Source organism: Geotrypetes seraphini, chromosome 5, assembly GCF_902459505.1.
Source record: "Geotrypetes seraphini chromosome 5, aGeoSer1.1, whole genome shotgun sequence".
Taxonomy (NCBI): domain Eukaryota; kingdom Metazoa; phylum Chordata; class Amphibia; order Gymnophiona; family Dermophiidae; genus Geotrypetes; species Geotrypetes seraphini.
In genome coordinates, this window is record NC_047088.1 from 264,371,165 (window position 1) to 264,392,374 (window position 21,210).

Genomic DNA, 21,210 nt, shown 5'->3' on the forward strand with positions numbered 1-21,210 from the left:
AAAACAGTAAAAAAATTGAGATTAGTACAAAACACCGCTGTTCGCTTAATCTTCGGACTGAGAAAAAAAGACCACATCAGCCCCTACTACAAAAAACTACACTGGTTACCAATAGAAGTGCGAATACTATTCAAATTTGCATGTATCTGTTTCAAACAAGTCTGGGGACTAGCACCTTCTACCTGCAAACTCACTTCGTTCTGCACAACCCCATACGAACTACCAGAAACATAGAAATAGACAGCAGATAAGGCCCATCTAGTCTGCCCACCCTAATGTCTCAGGCTGCAGATACAAATCCTTCCTGGATAGAACCTTCATGTTCCAAGCGAATAGACAACAAGTCTGGTTGCGAAACTGCATAAATGAACCCAAACTGACTTACAATGCATTCCGAAAAGCAATAAAAACCGCCCTATTCGACAAATTCATTGACTAAAACAGACCACCCTTAAACCAAAACAAACCCCCCGTAAACGCTATTCAATCTCCCAGGAAGCTCCAATTTTCATGTATTCTTTACCCATGGAACTTAAATTAGTATGTACCTTGTTTATGTAATTTTTCTATTTTAGGCTCCTTATCATTCGCTGACTGTCCAGCTTTCTTACAATGTGAACCGCCTAGAAGTCGCCTGACTATGGCGGTATAGAAAAATAAAGTTATTATTATTATTAGAGAGAAACCCTGTTAACTGTGACGGTTCAATGAATATATATGTACATGAGATCTATATTGAACAATGAGATCGTAAACAGAAAGCACCACCCATCGCTGTCTGCGTTTCTGGGTTTCCTTTGTCACGTCTGGGAACATCTGAATTTTTTGTCCTAAGAATTCGTGATGACATCGCCACCGTGACTAACAAAGAAAGTTGTGAGAAAATTGACAATAGTGCACAATACGGCTGTTCGCCTGATATCTGGGCTGAAGAAAAGCGATCATATCAGTCCTTATTGTCGTTTATTACACTGGTTGCCAGTGGAAGCACGAGTAATGTTCAAATTTTCATGCCTGTGTTTCAAGTTGGTTTGGGAATTGGCCCCTACCCCTACCTACCTGTTATCTCATTTTGTGCTATATAACCCCGTGAGAATAACCAGAAATTGTAACTTATTTGCATCCCCGAAGATTTTAGGCTGTAAAGTTAGGTCTTTTTTAGATAGGACGCTCGAATTTCAAGCAAGTAAACAACAGTCCTGGTTGGGTAACTATATTAGCGGAGCCATGTTATCTTATGGCGCCTTCCGAAGAGAAATTAAGACAGTATTATTTGATAAATTTATCTCTTAATTCGATGTTTTTATTCTTAATATAATAATTTTACTGCATTAATTTAAATTCTTATTGTCTTTTTAGTCACTATGCTGTATTCTCATCTAAATAGTTTGTATTTTGCTGATTGTCCAGTTTTTTCTCTTTTGTGTAAACCGCCTAGAATTCTTTTGATTGTGGCGGGATACGAAAATAAAGTTATGTTATGTAACTAAGGGCTCCTTTTACTAAGCCACGCTAGCGTTTTTAGCGCGTGCTGCAGATTAGTGCAGGCTGCCCTCCTGCGCTACGTGTAAAAACTAATGCCAACTCAATGGTGGTATTAGCGTGTAGCACACGTGGCAATGCAGCGCACGCTAAGCACGCGCTAAAACCACAAACACAGCTTAGTAAAAGGAGCCCTAAATCTTTAAGAGACGTTTCCAGGATTGCTGTTAATTCCATCGGTGGATCCTGTTCTCGTACCAAAGGACGAGGCTCTTTTTTTCCTTTCATTGGAAGATAATATATTTGTGCGAAAGGGGGAAATGTATCCTCGGAAACATTCAAAATTTCAGCAAAATATTTCTTTAGTGATCTCCTGCATAGACTATTGCAATGCCCTTTACAAAGGCATAACAAAAAAATAAATAAAAATAAGACGCCTTCAGATCGTTCAGAATACCGCTGTAAAAATCATACTTAATGCAAAAGAATTCGACCATGTTTCTCCCTTACTGTACAAAGTGCATTGACTTCCAGTAGAGCATAGAATTAGTTACAAAATCCTGCTACTAACATTTAAAACTCATCAAAATAATCAACCCGAATTTGTAGACAGACTCCTTCTTCCCCATAACTCCTGTAGAACTCTTCGTTCCTTGACTCAGAATCTACTCTCGATTCTATCCCTCAAGCTTATAAACACAATGTGATCGAGTATTTTTCCAGCGACTGCTCCCTCCCTTTGGAATTCCAATCCTAACCATCTATGCCCGACTAGGAGTTTCATTCCAATTCCATAATTTCTCTGAGATTCATTGCTTTTTCCCTTCCTTTCGTTTTTGACCATAATTATCTTCTTTTCTATCAATCAAATTGTATTTCTTTTCCCATTCTTTCCCTGTGTTTTATTATGGTTGTAAAGTTAGTCTTTAATATGTTTTGTAAGGTTTAGTTCTTTGTTTATTTTGCTGCCCCCTTAAGTTTTGTAATTTTACCGATATGTTCATCGCTTAGAATTTTGAATAAGCAATTAATCAAATCATCTTTAAACCAATTTAAAACTAAGTTAAAAACATTCTTATTTGTCGATGCCTTTGAAACCTAACTGTCCTTGTAAGGGCAAAAACACGCTGCCTCCCGCTGCAGTGTATTTTCCTTAATTGGTCTATCTTTCTCTATAATATTGTAGTTCCAACCTTTGTCCTTATGTTCCTGTTTGTTCTTGGTTAAAGCGTCCTCGGATGCATTAGCTTCCCTTAAAGATGTCTACCAAGTTTAAATTTGTATTAAAGTCAATATATTTTTCTTAATATTGTACACCGCCTAGAAGTCTGATTAGGCTGTATTTGAAATTTTTAATAAACTTGAAACTTTAGGAAAATTGAATATTCCACCTTTCTTCTTAGGTTACTATTGTCCTTAATCAACACCCCCTGCCTGTTTTACATCTAGAAACTCTTTTCAATGTTTTTCTACCTTTGTTTTTGTGGCAGTGGTATCTTCTTGAAACTTTTACATTCTTCTTTTTGCTCCAAAAATTTCTTTTCTAGATCCTTAATTTGAGGGGACAATGTCTGTCCCAGACTAGCCACCAGGTCCCAAAGAGAGTCAAGGGAGACATTGGTGGGTTTTGAAATAGCAAAAGGACCTGCACACATTGGCTCAAAATCCCCCGTCACTGGGTTTCTCTTCCTGCTCCACTGCTGTTTCCACCGCAGAATTGGTCTCTTCTGAAGCCTGGCCTAATACAGTCTCCCGGGACAGAGAGTCTGCCTCTTTGGACAGAGTGTCTTTGCGCGGTGAGCTGGCTCCCTGCGGCTATGGAGTCGGGGTTCAGCGTTGCTTCCAGCCCGAGGACGTTCGCTCAATGCCGGCATCTCCAAAGGGCGATTCCTCAAGAATTCATCGATGGTTGCCAGAGGAAGGGTCCCTGGGCGCCGCGAGGCTCCAGCAGCACTCTTCCCCCTTCTCTTCAGTATTCTTAGAGGAAATTCAGGTAAAACTGGGGAAACTATTCTGAAAACGTCTCACCCGCAATCAGATAATTGCAGCCATCTTGGATCCATTCTAACCAGTTCTTCTACCATTCACTGCAGATATGTAAGTTCAGGCTAAAAATGTGACCGAGAGACTGATGTAGAGGGATAGAGACCAAACAAGGCAAGTAGTCCCTAAGAGCAATGGCGGAAAGCTTGAAAGGATTAATAACCCTTGTTCCCCTCTGAGCCATGCTCTCTCCTTCAGGGTCCTACATCTTTCATGCTTCCTGCACTCTGTTGGCTGTTACAATCTTTACACCTCAGTATCTCTAGTCTCTTTTCAAATGGTCAGTGGCCTCTGTTAGTCCTCTGAGGACATAGTTTAGCTTTGTGCAAGGGTTAACTTTTCTCACTCTCTCTTGGTATCAATTAGATTTCCTGTACTCCAGCCAGGAGCATGGCTACCACGGAGTGAGCCCAGTAAAATGCCCAAGGCTGCCCAATGGTGGGAGCTGCCTGCAGTTGAACCCCTCTCCTTGCTGTTCCAGCATCCCTCCCGTCCTTTGGCCTCCCTCCACACTGCAAATGAGTCATCTTTCTTGTCCTCCCTCTTGAGGAGTTAACTGCAGGGCCTGAAGGTTTGCTTGTGTGCCCACCACCCTTACACCTGCTGTGAGGGCTGGAGAGAAGATTAGGCTTGATGGTTCCTTGGTGTGACCCAACATGGCACATCTTAGCTTCTGCCCACACGGTATTCTAGGGAACATCTGTATACAAAGCAACAGGACTGAACAGGCAGTTCAGCAGCGCACGGTGGTGGGTTACAGAGCACCTTTTTGCTACCAGGTCTGAATCCTTTTCAAAGCCATTTTCATGCATCAACTGCTGTTTATGTGCGAATACTGGAGGTCGAAAAACTGCCTTCTCTGAAGAGGGCTCTACAAACATTATTTTCCATGAAATAATGAATAACATGGAGTTATAATGTCGGACGAGAGAATGATTACCTTTTCATTGTTTTGAATTTGTATTTCTATGAAGTATTATCTGTTTAATAAAAAGATTTAAACATAAAAATGCACAAATTATGGATGAGACGGGGAAGATTAAGAGGTTTCCAGAACTATCCTTAAAAGTAGGAAGTGGACCAGGTTCATTATATGGATATATGCAATTAGAACATTGTGTTAGTCAATTACGAAGATTGGGTCTTTCTTGTGGTGTTCATGAAAGGCTTCTTGATTTTTTTAATCAATGTAAGGATGTCTCAATCTCTGTATCTTTATTACATAAATGGTGGTGGAGTTTAGTTCCCAGTAGAATTTATGATACTATTTTACAAAAATGGGGTGATGAGTTAGGGATTCAAATTTCTCCAGAAGATTTTAGTCAAGCTATCCATCGATTCCCTAAAATTATTAAGGAATGTACATATAGAATGCTACCTAGGGCTTACTTTTCACGGGTTTAGTTAATTCTCCTAATTGTATTAAATGTGATAAAGCTCTTAATACACTTTCTCATGCTTTGTGGCAATGTCCTCTTATCAAGTCATTCTGGTCTGCCATCCTACCATATTTAGGTTCATCATGGAATAGCCAATTAGTGGAATCCCCAAGGGGGTGTTATTTGGGAAAGCTGCTGCTTGTGGGGTATTTGGACAAGGAAGATGCCTTTTATTTCAAAAGGCATGCATGATTGGTCATAAATGTAGTTTGCGGTATTGGTTACAGAAAGATCCGCCTAGTTATTGGCATTGGAGGAATCAACTCCATCGTTTCATTTTGTTGGAGGTTTGGGAGGTTCGTAGATTTCCTAGATGAACTCATCTCTTTTTGAAAATATGGGACCCCTATATTCAAAATCTTTCCTCTAGAGCACGAAGTATGATTCTTAATGTTTTACATTGAAGCTTTGGAAACAATCATTGCATTCCAACATCTGGTAATTGGTGTCACCTTCTATTCAGGGGGAGGAGGGGGAAGATTGTAATTTGTTTGGAAATATTTGAATGGTATATTTGTTTAATTCATTCAATACAATGTTATAATTGGTAATAAAAGGAAAGGGGGGGAGAGAACAGGGGGGGGGTAAAGAGGAATAAAATAGGTCATATCAAAATATATTTTGGAGGAATGATAGAAATATGTATGGATATATTATAATTGTGAATCAAATTGTAATGAATATCTCCTTGTTTTATTTTATTGTATATATATTTGATTCCTTCAATAAAATGTTATAAAATAAACATAAAAATGTACCAAATCTCTTGGGTACTTGGAACTTACAGTAAGTTTCAGAGCAGATGTTCGCACGGGATTTCCTAAATCTGAATTTGCATTTAGGAAGTTTATTTTCTGTGAGAAGCTGGACAGTGGTCCATATTCTTATGGCATCCCATATCATCCCTTATACTTGGCTTTATAATACAAAGACCTTTCGCTTCCCCACACAGAGAAAAGAACCAAGATAGGGATCCTGGATGCACACTTACGGGCCACTCTCCACTTTTATGGAGCGGATTTTCCTGAAGCCCCTCTCCATAACATTGGGGCACTCCACCAGGAACTCACAATGTCTGCCTTGGAAGTTCTCTTCCTCCCAGATGGTCACCTTCCAGTTCCCTGTGGACTCCATGGCCTGGCTGGTCATTCTGCTTCACTGAGCAAGGGGACTTGAGGCCTGTGAGAAAAGAGGGGGAGAAGGGAGAGAGGCAAGCCCCAAAGGTCAGATCTGACCAAGATCCTTCTCTAGAAACAGATGTGCAAGCCAGCTGCACTTTTTTACCACCCTGTGCTGTTGTGAACATGAGGAGAAAGGTCATTCGGCTGCATCGGCTCTTTGTGAGCCAGATATACTAATTTCTTACCTTTGCATCAGAGCTATTTCACACCATTTAGTTGATTAATTATGTGCACCAAGATTCTGGGGCAGCAAAAGGCAACAGGCAGCTTAAATCCCCTCCCTCCCAGTTCTGCCCTCCAATGGCATGTCCATTCGGACTGATTTGAGGGGTTCTCTTGCTTTTGGCTTTGGACTGTTTTCCAAGCAATGAACTTCCTGCCTTTTGCCTCTGAAATCCAAGAGATTTTACTTGGTGGGATTTACGAGGCACCTTTTCAGAAGCAATTCATTTTCTAGCTTTCTTCTCTCATTGCAGGGCACGGTTGCCAGTCTCCCAGAGGCTCCACCCGGGCAGTCTGGCCTCCACGGTGTCATGAATGAAGGACGGGACTTAATAGTGTTCTTTCCTGTTCTGTCCAAGGTCAGTCCTGTGCTTTAAGCCATGACATCCCATAGCCTCATGGCTCATACCAGAAGACTGGCTCCATGTGGAAGAGGAAGCTAACATCCTGTTAAACTCCCATCCTGTAGGCAGTCAGCCAGTGCCAGTGCCTCGTCCCTTCCAGCACCCCCCCTCTGGCGGCTCAGGGCCCCATCTGCAGGGCCTTTGCGCATCACACATGCATGTGATCTCATCGCCTCGCCCGCGCACTTCTGGACGCCTCAAGCCGCGGCCACCACATTTAGTGTACCACGGCTTTGGAAAGTTTGTGAGACCCTGGTCAACTATCGAGCTGCATTTTGAGTTAATTTGCACTCCAAAAACAAGCACACGCATTGATTAGCAATTCTATTCTATCTACTCTCAAATTTAATTTTTCGTGGGTTTTGCAATTTTATAATTTCTGTTATAATGTGTCACGAAAAACATTTGCTCCATTTAGTGCGCTGGAGCTAAAACGTTTGAGAGACGCTGCGCTAACTTGTGCTGTGAATATTTGTCTTCAATCAGGTCAGAAAAGGCCGCATCCAGCCCCTACCGTGCCTTAAAATTTAGGAGATAATCCAAAAAGAGCAAGTGCGGGCCCGAGCATCACAGCAGCCAAAGCTATAAAGTTATAACAGCAGACAAAGCTATAATCCTCTCTGTCAGGTCTCTGGAGCAGGGGGGCTCTTGCTCAGTTTGAATTTTTTGATTGGGTGAGCTAGATCGAAGACAAATACTAGATGTAATTTACTTAGATTTCAGCAAAGCCTTTGATACGGTTCCTCATAGGAGGCTCTTGAACAAACTTGAAGGGCTGAACTTAGGACTCAAAGTGGTGAACTCGGTCAGAAACTGGCTGTCGGACAGACGCCAGAGGGTGGTGGCTAATGGAAGTCGCTCGAAGGAAGGAAAGGTGAGTAGTGGAGTCCCTCAGGGTTCGGTGCTGGGGCCAATCCTGTTCAATATGTTTGTGAGTGACATTGCTGAAGGGTTAGAAGGAAAAGTGTGCCTTTTTGCAGATGATACCAAGATTTGTAACAGAGTAGACACCGAAGAGGGAGTGGAAAATATGAAAAAGGATCTGCAAAAGTTAGAGGAATGGTCTAATGCCTGGCAACTAAAATTCAATGCAAAGAAATGCAGAGTAATGCATTTGGGGATTAATATAATAGGAAGGAACCGTATATGCTGGGAGGAGAGAAGCTGATATGCACGGACGGGGAGAGGGACCTTGGGGTGATAGTGTCCGAAGATCTAAAGGCGAAAAAACAGTGTGACAAGGCAGTGGCTGCTGCCAGAAGGATGCTGGGCTGTATAAAGAGAGGCGTAGTCAGTAGATGTCCCTGTAAAGGTCATTGGTAAGGCCCCACTTGGAATATTGTGTTTAGTTTTGGAGACCGTATCTGGCAAAGGACGTAAGAAGACTTGAGGCGGTCCAGAGGAGAGCGACAAAAATGATAGGAGGCTTGTGCCAGAAGATGTATGAGGAGAGATTGGAAGCCCTGAATATGTATACCCTAAAGGAAAGGAGAGACAGGGGAGATATGATTCAGACGTTCAAATACTTGAAGGGTATTAACGTAGAACAAAATCTTTTCCAGAGAAAGGAAAATGGTAAAACCAGAGGACATAATTTGAGGTTGAGGGGTGGTAGATTCAGGGGCAATGTTAGGAAATTCTACTTTACGGAGAGGGTGGAGGATGCCTGGAATGCGCTCCCGAGAGAGGTGGTGGAGAGGAAAACGGTGACTGAGTTCAAAGAAGCGTGGGATGAACACAGAGGATCTAGAATCCGAAAATAAGATTAAATATTGAACTAAGGCCAGCACTGGGCAGACTTGTACGGTCTGTGTCTGCATATGGCTGTTTGGGGGAGGATGGGCTGGAGGGGGCTTCAATGGCTGGGAGGAGGTAGATGGGCTGGAGTAGGTTTTAACGGCTGTAGGAACCCAAGCACAGTACCGGGTAGAGCTTTGGATTCTTGCCCAGAAATAGCTAAGAAGAAAAAAAAAATTAAATTGAATCAGATTGGGCAGACTGGATGGACTATTCAGGTCTTTATCTGCCGTCATCTACTATGTTACCTGTTCCCACTTCCCCTCATGAATGCCTAAATGCTACAATAGACCTTTCCATTTCAATCATTAAATCTGTGACATGATGTGCAAAGCTGCCATCACCACCTCCCACACAGAGCTCCCAGCGACTTGGAGAGATCACACCAGGTAAATGCTCTCATCTAGCCCTTCAGACTGGTACTTACTGGTCAGATGTGGGAAGAAGCAGCAGGGTGACTGGCACTGGCTCCTCCATTTCTCAGTGGGTGCTATATATCTCTGTGATGCCTCCAGGGAATGCTGAGTGTGCAGTGCTCAGCAGAATGCATTCAGCGGTGGCCAGGAAGAGAGAGCGCGCGGGTGTGTGCGCGCGTGCAGGTGGAGGGGTGGGGGGAGGAAGGGGAACAGGGCTTACATAGAGCTAAACTCTATTGCCAAAACAGCCAATTGTGCCGAGGTCAGCTCCTCTCACAATAAAAAGTGCTGGCTGGTGTCTGATCTCTAAATGCACAGCTACGAAGCTAGCAAGTCTCTCTTGTCCCTCTCCAGAGGGCAGGGAGTAGCTCAGTTACATCAGAACACAGAACAGGAAAGCAGAAATGAACCACACACCATAGAGAGAGTATGGCACAGTGGTTAAAGCTACAGCCTCAGCACCTTGAGGTTATGGGTTAAAATCCACGCTGCTCCTTGTGACTCTGGCCAAGTCACTTAATCCCCCCATTGCCCTAGATACATTACAGAGATTGTGAGCCCACTGGAACAGAGAGGGAAACATGCTTGAGTACCTGAATAAAATTCATGTAAACTGTTTTGAGGTCCCCTGGGAAAATGGTATAGAAAACAAAAAAAAATACATCCAGTTCGTCCATCCATACCAACTGTTGAGCCTTCCTCGCCCTTAGAAATCATATATACTTGACCTGTTTTCTTGAATTCAGATACAATCTTTGTCTCCTTTCCATGAAAAGTATTATCTGAAGCAAAAGGAGCGTGCAGGGGCTCAGGGAGGATAAGGCCATAGAGGAGAGACTGAATAAATTCTGTGCTTTGGTCTTTACGGAAGAAGTTGTAAGAGATCTACCTGAACCAGAAATAGTTTTCAAGGGTGATGATGCAGAGAAACTGAAAGAAATCTCGGTGAATCTAGAAGATGTACTAAGCTAAATCGACAAGTTAAAAAGTGATAAATCACCTGGACCGGATGGTACACATCCCAGGGTTCTAAAATAACTCAAACATGAAACTGCTGACCTGCTGTTAGTAACATTGTAAATGACAGCAGATAAAGACCCGAACGGTCCATCCAGTCTGCCCATTAGTTATACCCATTTTAAAAATACACGATTCAATTAACTTGCCTCTTCTTTGATATTTCTGGGCCATGAAGTCCACCTAGGTTTCAACTGCTGAAGTTGCCGTCCAAGCTCACTCCAGCCTATCCAATCATCCTCTTTGCAGGGTATCTACCGTAAAGTCTGGCCAGTAACACCTCATGTTCCAAGTTAGTGGAGTTCCCATCGATGCCCCTCCCCAACCCAATCCTATACCAAATCACCATATGGGACACAGACCGTGCAAGTCTGTCCAGTACCGTCCTTTGCTCGTTTTCTATTTAGAGATCCTCTATGTTTATCCCACGCTTTTTTGAATTCCACCACCGTTTTCCTCTCCACCACTTTCCTCGGGAGGACATTCCAAGCATCTACCACCCTCTCCATGAAGAAGAATATCTTAACATTGCTCCTAAGTCTTGCCCTGTAACCTCAAATTGCGCCCTTTAGTTTTACCATTTTTTTCTTCTCTGGAAAAGATTTGGTTCTATATTAATGCCTTTCAAGTGCGTCAGCATTCTTGGAATCCATCTTGCACTAACCTCGGACAGGCCCAACTTTTCATGAATTATCTTCCAAACTGTTGCCTGCCGAGTTGCCCATTTCGTCAGCTGTTTGGGAAACCTTAATTCGTCTGTCTGACAAAATTAAATCCTCGACTTTCTTGCACATTTCTGCGGAAGTTGCTTCCACAGGCCAACCAGCGTGAGGGTCATAGTAAGGGGGGAGGAGCAGTCTCGGTGGGGGCACTGGCAGCCATCGTCCCCTCTGCCCCCACTCCTTCTCTGCCCCCCACTAGTGTATATGTACCCCCTTTTCTTCCCCGTACCTCCGTAACGTTCCGGGCATGAGCATCAACTCCCAACCTGCTGCTTGTGCCAGCGTCAGCTCTTCCTTGAATGTCACTTTCTGGACCTGCACCTACAGGGAATGACACTGGGGAAGGGTGGGGGGGGGGGGGGCAGAAAACGAGGGACATCTCTTGAAGAGACAGGCACACTGCAACTTCCCAAATTCCAAAACAGTGGCATCAGATCATTTCCTGAAATCTGCCTCCCGCAAAGGGAGTAGAATTCAGCAGTGCCAGGGTACCACGTAGTCAAGTTCAGTACCAGAGAGACCAACAGCATGCGAAGGGCAAAGTCTCAGTGAATGTATAGGATATAGAGACAGTCTCGCTTTTATAACCTGATCTATGGAACTGTCATTTCCTGCTCTATGAACCAGAACCTCAGCATGTTCCACGGTTCTGCGCTCTGAGTGCCGTTATCAGCTGGATCCTTTGCATGTCCTGACACCTCTTTTGCGACGTTGTCCTGGAGGCCATTAAAAATGATCACACCAAGGCCTGGCTGCAGTTGTCATCTGTCTGCCCACTCAGTCTGCCAAGGCCTCATGGAACAGGTAGACAGTTCGTAGGTGTATGGTAAGGCCTTTGATTTTAGTTAACACGTGTGAACTGTACGGCTTCCTCTATGTCACTGAAGCTTGTGCTGTCTCTCAAAGGGTTCCCTGATGAATCCCCTGCCCCTGAGAGCCAAAGAAAGCCCTTTCTGTGGCTCCTCTCATGGACTTACCCCTTTGTTTCTGCTTCATCTGCTTCATAGGCTTTCCAGATGTTTAGAGGACTGTCCGGGTGTCCGGACAGACTTTAAAAACCCAGCAGTTTGCCTGGGTTTTTGAAGGCCCTGGCTCTGTCATGAGCTCGAGGCCACGTCTGGAGGGCCTCCGGGCATGCTCGGATGCAACGTGATGACATCATCACATCGCATACTCAGAGGCCCTCCAGATGCGACCCCGAGCTCAGGGAAGAAGAAATGAGGTTTTGAGGGGGGGCTGGGGGCAGGACGGGATGGACCCATCTGTCCTCTTTTTTTGCTTCAACTAATCTGGTAACCCTAGCAATTCATGGAATAGTCATCTAATCTATCTATATAAAATCGGAGGTATGTATGTGTGTATGTGTGTGTGTGTGTATGTGCCGCGATCACGCAAAAACGGCTTGACCGATTTGAACGAAACTTGGTATGCAGATCCCTCACTACCTGGGGTGATATGTTCTGGGGGTCTCTTCACCCAAGAATTTATATGTTCTTGCTCCTGGAGGTGAAACTAAAAATGTTGTTTATAATCAAGTTTTGTGTTAGTTGTATTGTATTCATTTTGTCAAATATTTCACATTATAATTTGAATATTGTACTTTTTTTAAAGCTGTAAAAAAATAATTTCATTCACCACTATAAAGTATCTTTATTTGAATCCATTTACAGTGTTATTGCTATAATTAAATACCCGTGCAATGCCGGGGCATCAGTTAGTTAATTATAATCTTAGAGTGAGCAGAGGCGACAGTGTATTCAGGAACGAAGAAGTCCAATTAGGCCTAGCTTGTTGTCTCAACTGAAAAGGAACATCCAACTCTGGATGTTGACAATTTACAGAATATTTTACCGAAGAATCACAGAATGTAAAGCGGTGAAGTGTAATTGGATTTGATCTTCTGCCTTTCTGCGCAAAGTGGTTTACATTTATCATATGCAAGGCGGACCAGACAACCACAAAGCCTGCCTCATCCACTTCCCTGCAGCAGCCAAGCCCTCCATCCTTGGGTCCCCCTGTCTCGGTCTATCTTTAAATGCAGTGGCAGTATTTCACTTAACGCTACCCACACCAGTCCTGGCATTTTCCCTCCGCCATGCCCCTGCAGTTATATCGAAATGGGAAAATGCTGGAGCCGGAACAGGGGGGAACTGAAATCTATTATCTACGGTACATTTTTTTTCTTAAGCAATATTGGTTTGCGCTTTTTGGGGGAGGAGGGGGGTTCGTATTATGTTATTAATTGCAATAATTAAGGGCAGTTCTATAACTAGGTCACAGGTGCCTAATGTAAACACACCTGACATTTAGAGCTGGTGTAACTGAGAATGCCTTTGTATCACTCTATGGCAGGGGTCCCCAAAGTCCCTCCTTGAGGGCCGCAATCCAGTCGGGTTTTCAGGATTTCCCCAATGAATATGCAGGAGATCTATGTGCATGCACTGCTTTCAATGCATATTCATTGGGGAAATCCTGAAAACCCAACTGGATTGCGGCCCTCGAGGAGGGACTTTGGGGACCCCTGCTCTATGGTATGGCCGCGCCTCGACTAATTGTGCAATTCTGGTCGCCGTATCTCCAAAAAGATAAAGCAGAATTAGAAAAGGTACAGAGAAGGGCGACGAAAATGATCAAAGGGATGGGACGACTTCCCTATGAGCGTCTAGGGCTCTTCAGCTTGGAGAAGAGACGGCTCAAGGGTGATATGACAGAGGTCTAGAAAAGAATGATTGGAGTGGAAAGGGTAGATGTGAATCGCTGGTTCACGCTTTCCATTATATTCCTATGGGATGCACTAAATCCGTTACACATCTTAGGGCTCCTTTTACTAAGCCCCATTAGGGCATTAACGTGTGGAATAGCGCACGCTAGACGCTAACGCATTGAGCTGGCGTTAGTTCTATCCGCGTAGCGTGGGTTTAGCGCGCACTGAAATGCTGCATGCGCTAAAAACGCTAATGCAGCGTAGTAAAAGGAGCCCTAAGATGTGTAACGGATTTAGTGCATCCCATAGGAATATAATGGATTGGATGACATGTAGCGCACCTTAGTAAAAAGACCGCTAACTTTTAAAATTATTTTTTATTTATTTATTTATTTATTTATTTTATTTATTTATTTATTTATTTATTTTATTTTATTTATTTTTTATTTTTTATTTTATTTATTTATTTTACAGTAATGCTTGAAAGGAAATATAACAATCCAAAACCAGGGAACAAATAATACAAATTATAAAATCATTCCACACTAGTGACTTTGTCTAAAGTCCACATTTTGAGGAGAGAGAATCAATCACTTCCAAGGGTAGTTGGATTCCAGGAACTATTACTAAATTAAATCAAATTACAAAGTGCAGTTAGAGTCGATTAATTAATGGCCTGGTTGGCTGATTCCATGGAAGTCTCTGGAATTCTTAGAGTTGCTTTACCCTGAAGAAAAAATTGCAATTGATCGGGTTCATAAAAAATATATCTATTACCCTGATATGCAACGCAACATTCACAAGGAAAACGTAATTGAAAGGTTGAAGGCCAGGAATTTCTTACGTCTGACTGGCGTCCACTTCGATACATCAGGAAAACTAGAAATTTTGAATCCATGAAATTCCACATTTTCAGTCCTATAAAGTAGACGAAGAATCGCTTCTTTATCTTGAAGAAAGACAAAAGTTACCAATAGAGTAGCTCTAACCACAATTTCCTCTTGAGATGTCTCCAGCATGCCAGTGAGATCCAATTCTCCTGGTAATGCGTTTCCTTCTTCTTTATCCTCTTTTGGCAGGTTTAGATAATATAACTTTTGTAGCAGTGGCATATTATTTTCAGGAAATTTCAAAACTATATTTAAAAAGGAATTAAATAAATCTTTGGGTGATTGAGATTTGGAGACAGGAAAGTTTAAAAGTCTCAAGTTCAAATTCCTATTTGCATTCTCCAAGTTTTCTATTTTCCTAGTGAGTAGAACCTTTTCCTTCAATTGTAAATTAGTAAAAACCTTCACTTTGTCTATTCTAACAGACTGTTGTTGGAATTTCTCTTCAAAAGTTTTAAGTTGAATATTAGCAACAAACTGGGAGCATACCTTATGCAAAGTCTCCAAAGCACTCCAGATCGCCTCCATGTCTATCACCTCTGGTTTAATCAGGGGAGCAAGGTTTCATCTCCGCATTCCCTGCTACACTCTGAGATTCAAGTCCTCTGAACACCAGTGCCGACTGTGAGAAGGTTGGCAAGCTGTGATTCCCATCCGGGGTCAGGGGTGAGACCTGCAACGCCACCGGAGACATCAATTCCGGCGCTTCCTCTGCAGCTGAGGAACTCCAGGCCCCAATGGGCCCCAATGGGCTAAGTGATACTTCGCCCTCCAAGACCGAGGTCTGCCCTCCTCCGTCCGCTCCAGCTGGAACAGCATAAGCTGTTATTGCCGCTTGTCGCGTCAGAGAAGTGGAAGAGGAGGCAGGAGGCACACTCCTCTGCTTACCCCTGCGCTTAGGCGTAGCGAAAAGGTCAATTTTCTGGGGAAAAATGTAAAAGTTGCCGACAAGAGCAGGAGCCACTTAAAAGCACGACTCACTCCATCGCCATCTTGATTCCCCACTTTTAAAATTCTTAAATTGCTGCTTTTGCAGATGATATTTTAGTTCATTTAACAAATCCTAAGATATCATTACAGTCCTTATTGGAAAGTTTTGCTGAATATGGTGATTTTTCAGGATTTCAATTAAATATGGATAAATCGAAAGCTATTGCTACAAATCATAGTTTACAAATAGAAACGTAGAAACATAGAAAATGACGGCAGAAAAGGGCCACGGCCCATCAGGTCTGCCCACTCTAATGACCCACCCCCCTAACTTCTTCCCTTAAGAGATCCCACATGCCTATCCCATTTTTTTCTTAAAGTCTGGCACGCTGCTGGCCTCAAATACAGTGGGGTCCTGATTTTCTACTAAGATGGATGGAAGATCAATTTAAATTCTTGGGTATTCATATTTCGGTAGATTCTAAATTTTTATATAATATAATATTCCAGATTTAATGAGTCGTACAAAACAGAAATGTTGAAATGGCAATCTTTGCCTTTATCCCTAGGTGGGCGTGTAGCTCTTTTTAAACTGGCTCTTTTCCCCAAATGGTTATATACTTTTCAGATGCTTCCTCTGGAATTAACAAATAGAGATTGGCGGAAATGAAGAACTGCAATTACTAAATTTTGTTGGGCTGGGAAGAAGCCAAAATTATCTTTTGATATTTTATTTGGATCGGGGGAGAGAGGAGGAGTGGGACTTCCCGATCTTCGTTTCTATGGGCGGGCTTGTTTATTAAGACATATTAGAGATTGGGGTCTGGATAATGTTTTATCTACTCCAATAGTTTATGAAAAGGCCTTTTATCATTTATTATTCTTACTTCAGAGACATCAGTCAAAATTACCGATTCATTTAAGACAAAATTCTATTTTAAAACCAATGAGGTCACTATTCAGGGTAATGGTGATTTTACACCTGGTACGACATCTGGAATTTTTAGAAATTGGAGGTCAAAGGGCGTTTATCATTTAGCACAGGTATTTGATGAAACAGGGAAAATAAGGAGATTTCCTGACCTTTCTTTAACAGTGGGAGCTGCTCCTGGCTCTTTATACGAGTTAAGTGAATAAATTACGGAGCTTGGGTCTTTCACATGGAGTGCGTGATAGAATTATTACATTTTTCAATCAATGTGAGGACTTGCCAATTTCAGTATCTTTATTACATAAGTGGTGGTGGAATTTGCTTCCAAATCGCACGTATGATCATTTTTTACTAAATTGGAATGAGGAGTTAGGGACTCAGATATCGCTTCTTCGTCAAGCAATTAACAAATTACCTAAAATTATTACGGGTTTTGTATGGAGGGAATGCACATATGGAATGTTACCTAGGGCCTATTTCTCACAAGTACAAGCTATTCGTGCGGGATTAGTAAATTCTCCAATTTGTATCAAATGTGATAAAGATCTTAATACTTTATCTCATGCTTTCTGGCAATGTCCTTTAATTAATGGCCTCTTTTACAAAGCCGCTCTTTGGCAATAGCCCCGAAGCTCTTTAAATCTCCATGGGCTTCGGGGCCACTAGCACGGCTTTGTAAAAGAACATAAGAACATAAGCATTGCCCCTGCCGGGTCAGACCAGGGGTCCATCGTGCCCGGCAGTCCGCTCCCGCGGTGGCCCCCCAGGTCCATGGCCTGTAAGTGCTTCTAACCTAAAACGTTCATACCCTATACGCCTAATGTCCTGTAAGTAACCCTCTATCTGTCCCCTGCAATCCCCTTTGCTTCCAGGAAGTCATCCAGTCCCTTTTTGAACCCCAGTATTGTACTCTGTTCTATCACCTCTCCTGGAGGACACCTGGAACGCGAGGTCATAAGTCTTTCTGCTCTGCCATCCTATTATACTTGGGTTCATTATGGGATAGTCCTGTTGTGGGATCGCCACGGGGAGTACTTTTTGGAAAGGCAGCTGCTTGTGGAGTATATGGTCAAGGGACATGTCTTTTATTACAGAGCCTCCAAGTTTTTGGCATTGGAGGAATCAATTACATCATTTAATGCTATGTGAGATTTGGGAGGTTCGTAGATCTCCTAAACGAATTTGTCTTTTTATGAAAACTTGGGATCCATATATTCAAAAACTTTCACCTAAAGCAAGAAGTTTAATTCTTAATGATTTACATTGAAGCTATGGTTTGCTTAATTGCATTCCAAAACTTGTCTGTTTTTGTCACCTTTCATCCTGGGAGGGGTAGGCAGAATGGGTTGGAGGGGAAAAAAAGGGATTGGGTTGGAGGATGGGGGAAGGGGAGGGAGGTAGAGGGAAAAGGGAGAAGGGGTGATAATGGGAGATTATGGTTTATCATATAAAATGTTTGGAGGAATGATAATATTATTTGATAATATATGTATATATATATATATATATATATATATATATTTTATGGAGTGGAATTTTTAAATATGTGAATTTATTTGTAAGGAATATCTTTATGTATTATATGAATGTATTTTCTTTCTGTTCCTTCAATAAAAATGTTTGAACATAAAAGACTGCTAACTATACATAGGAAAAGTGAAATATAAGGAGTGGAATAGCCTAGTGGTTAGAGGAGCAGGCTGTGAACCAGAGAGATCAGGGTTCAGATTGAACCACTGCTCTTAGGTAAGTCACTTAGCTCTTTGTTGTAAGCTCTTTGGAGACAGGGAAATACCCACCTTTCTGCAATGTAACTCACCAGCGGAAAGGTGTGAGTGAAATACTAAAATAAGGAGATTACTACTAGAGAATGGCACGGGGGAAAAATCTATCCCCATCACTGCCCCGTCACTGGACCACCATCCCCATCACCCCCCGTCCCCGTTGTCCCCTTTACCGCCCCATCCCCGTCGTCTCCTTCACTGCCCCATCCCCATCCCCGTAGCATCCACCCTTCCCTCTCGTCATCTCACTGCCCTTTGGCACCCTCGCGCGGTCCGTGTATTGCCCCCCTCCCCTTACCTTCTTAGTGCGTTTTAAGGTTTCACACTTGTTAAAAGCTGCCGGAGTATTCGTGCAGGTGTGTGTGTGTGTGTGGGCGGAAGCTTCTCCTCTGACGCAACCGGAAGCTCCGGCGGCTTTCAACAAGTCTGCAACCTTAAAAGTTTTAAAACCCGCCGCGAAGGTAAGGGGGAGGGAGGGAGATAGATAGATTCAGGTGGGTAGGTAGGAAGGAGGGAGAGGGCCACGCGCAATCGGTGATTGCGTGCGTTCCTTCCCTTAACTGTGGGGACAAGGCCATTCACCGCTCCACAGGGTGGTGGATGGCCTTGTCCACGTACCTGCGGTGAGCACCTTTCCCCCTTCCACCATTTTGACATGTTATCCACAGCTACTTGTGGCTAGCCGCGGGTAACATCCACCGTGTCATTCTCTAATTTTACTATTTAAAATCTTCTTTCCAAAACAATACACAGTAGCTTTCAGCTCTTATGAACAGCTGGGCCCAGAGTCTGTGCTCAGCTTCGGCTGCAGTGATCTCTGACCACCACAAGAGGGAGGGAAGGACAGTGAATCAGAGTCAGGGCACTGGTCCAGGTCCACCTAAGGCTAGGGATCTCGGACACTCCCACACTGCCAGCCTGGCACTTGTTTACCTGTCTCTGGAAGTCAGTGACACAGCCCAAATTTCTCAAAACGTGACTGGAGCGCTGCAGGGCTAGAAAAGGAAAAGCTGGAAGGACTCATAGCAGAAAAATATTGAGGGGAAGCAGGGTAGATGAGAGGAGATAAGTGAGATGAAAAGGAAATAGTGATGTTAAAGAAAGAACTAGGGTTACCATATGGCTCCAGCAAAAGGAGGACGGATTGAGACATCCAGGTTTTACTGCTGCTGAAAGCAATGGAAGTAAGGAGGACAAATACCGTGTTTCCCCGTAAATAAGATACTGTCTTCTATTAATTTTGGGCCCCAAAAAGGCCTTATTTTTTTAATGTACAATGATTATCTCTCCCTTCCTCTCCTCCATCCCATTTTTTCCTTTCTTTTCTCCCCTCCCCTCCCATGTGTAGCATCTTTCTATCCCTCCCCCTCCCTCCAATCCCCCTGTGCAGCAGAACCCTTGCAGCCTATATCCCTTCCTTCTTCCCCTCCCCCTGTGCAGCATTTTTTAATCCCTACCACGACCCTTCCATCTCTGCCACCCATTCGAACCCTGACCACGAGACCGAAATACAGCACCTTATAACAAACTGCATCGTTGGCAGCACAGGCCCCATTGCAGCTTTCTCACGCCCGGGTGTTCTTATGCCGTGTTGCTGATGATGTCATATCAATGCGGCAGAGGAACGCCAGGGCGTGAGAAAGCCGCGATGGGGCCTGTACTGCCGACGATGCAGTTTGTTATAAGGTACTGTATTTCGGTCTCGGTTTGGATGGGTGGCAGAGATGGAAGGGTCGCGGGGGGAGCGCTGCTGCCACCAGTGACTAGGGCTTATTTTCGGGGAAACACGGTAGAGACATCTGAGCTTTACTTCTAATGAAACAAATGGAAGTAAAACCCGGATGTCTCAATCCGTCCTCCGTTTTCTGGAGCCATATGGTAACCCTAAGAGAGACAGCACTCAATAAAGAAGAGACAGACAAAACACAATACAATGAACTGAAACGGCCAGTTCACTGCTGAGGTTAATCATAGGCTTACCAACTGACTCCACATTCATCCACCAGGGTTGATCCAGTCCTGGCTTTACTCCAGTGCCTACAGGGGCTTGTAGTCTTGTGTTCTTTGGGGAATTCAGTAGAATTGTACAGAAAAACTGTGCAAATTAAAGTTTTTCCCATGAATTTGTGCTTGATCAGAAAATAATGTTTATAAATGTTTAAAGCCCATCTTGGGGTCCCTCAAAGCCACTGATTAAACAAAGCTCCATTTTCCTTAAAATTTGCTATTTATTGGTTTTATAGCTATAACGTTTATGTTTTCACACTCAGCAATGATACAGTGATAAAAATATATTTTATGTCATAAGAACATAAGGGTTGCTGTACTGGGTCAGAACGAAGGTCCATCAAGACCAGTATCCTGTTTCCAACAGTGGCCAACCCAGGTCTCAAGTTCTTAACAAGATCCAAAGGCGTAAAACAGATTTTTATGCTGCTTCTCCTAGGAATAAGCAGTGGATTTCCCCATCTCACTAATGGCCTATGGACTTCTCCTTTAGGAAATTAGCCAAACCTTATGGCAAATCTTATCTAATACTATTACTACTATTAATTATTTCTATGGTGCTCCCAGACCCATGCAAAACTGTACAGAGTCACAAAGAATGAAATCACAAAGTGGAACACAAGTCTCTGGATGTCCAGAAAAGAGCAGATAGCGTAGCTGATTTTAAGAAAGGTTTGGACAAGTTCCAGGAGGAAAAGTCCATAGTCTGTTATTGAGAAAGACATGGGGAAGCCACTTCTGGATCAGTAGCATGGAATATTGCTACACTTTGGGTTTTGGCCAGGTACTAGTGACCTGGATTGGCCACCGTGAGAACGGGATACTGGGCTTGATGGACCACTGGGCTGTTCTTATGCTCTTAATCAGATTTAAAAACCAAGTTAAAAACCAAATACTGTAAAAGCAACCAAGGATTTATTTAGATACAGAATGTGTCACTGATGGTACGTGCTCACGAAAGTGAGACTTGGAGCCTACACGGTCCGTGTTTTGGCGATTGCTCAGCCTTCCTCAGGAGTCCTTAAGAAATGTATTTATTTATTCAGTTTTCCATCCCGTTCTCCCAGGGCAGCTCAGAATGGTTTACATGAATGTATTCAGGTACTCAAGCATTTTCCCTGTCTGACCTGGTGGGCTCACAATCTATCTAATGTACCTGGGGCAATGGGGGGATTAAGTGACTTGCCCAGGGTTTGAACCCACAACCTCAGGGTGCTTTAACCACTGCACCACTCTAGAAA

At 43.2% G+C, this 21,210-nt stretch overlaps 1 protein-coding gene across 2 annotated transcripts in view; it reads right to left on the reverse strand.

Moving 5' to 3' along the window:
* CRYBA2 (crystallin beta A2) overlaps positions 1-21,210 on the reverse strand; it is an 87,395-nt gene that overhangs the window by 14,995 nt on the left and 51,190 nt on the right. The window contains exons 1-2 of one of the 2 annotated variants that reach the window (XM_033946328.1): positions 8,996-9,132; positions 5,956-6,143 (exon numbers count right to left, since the gene is read on the reverse strand). In XM_033946328.1, coding sequence (XP_033802219.1) covers positions 5,956-6,113 — 158 coding nt within the window. In that variant the 5' untranslated portion in view covers positions 6,114-6,143; positions 8,996-9,132. Of the gene's footprint in view, positions 1-5,955; positions 6,144-8,995; positions 9,133-21,210 lie in introns of those variants that run through there. The other variant, XM_033946329.1, reaches the window with a different exon arrangement.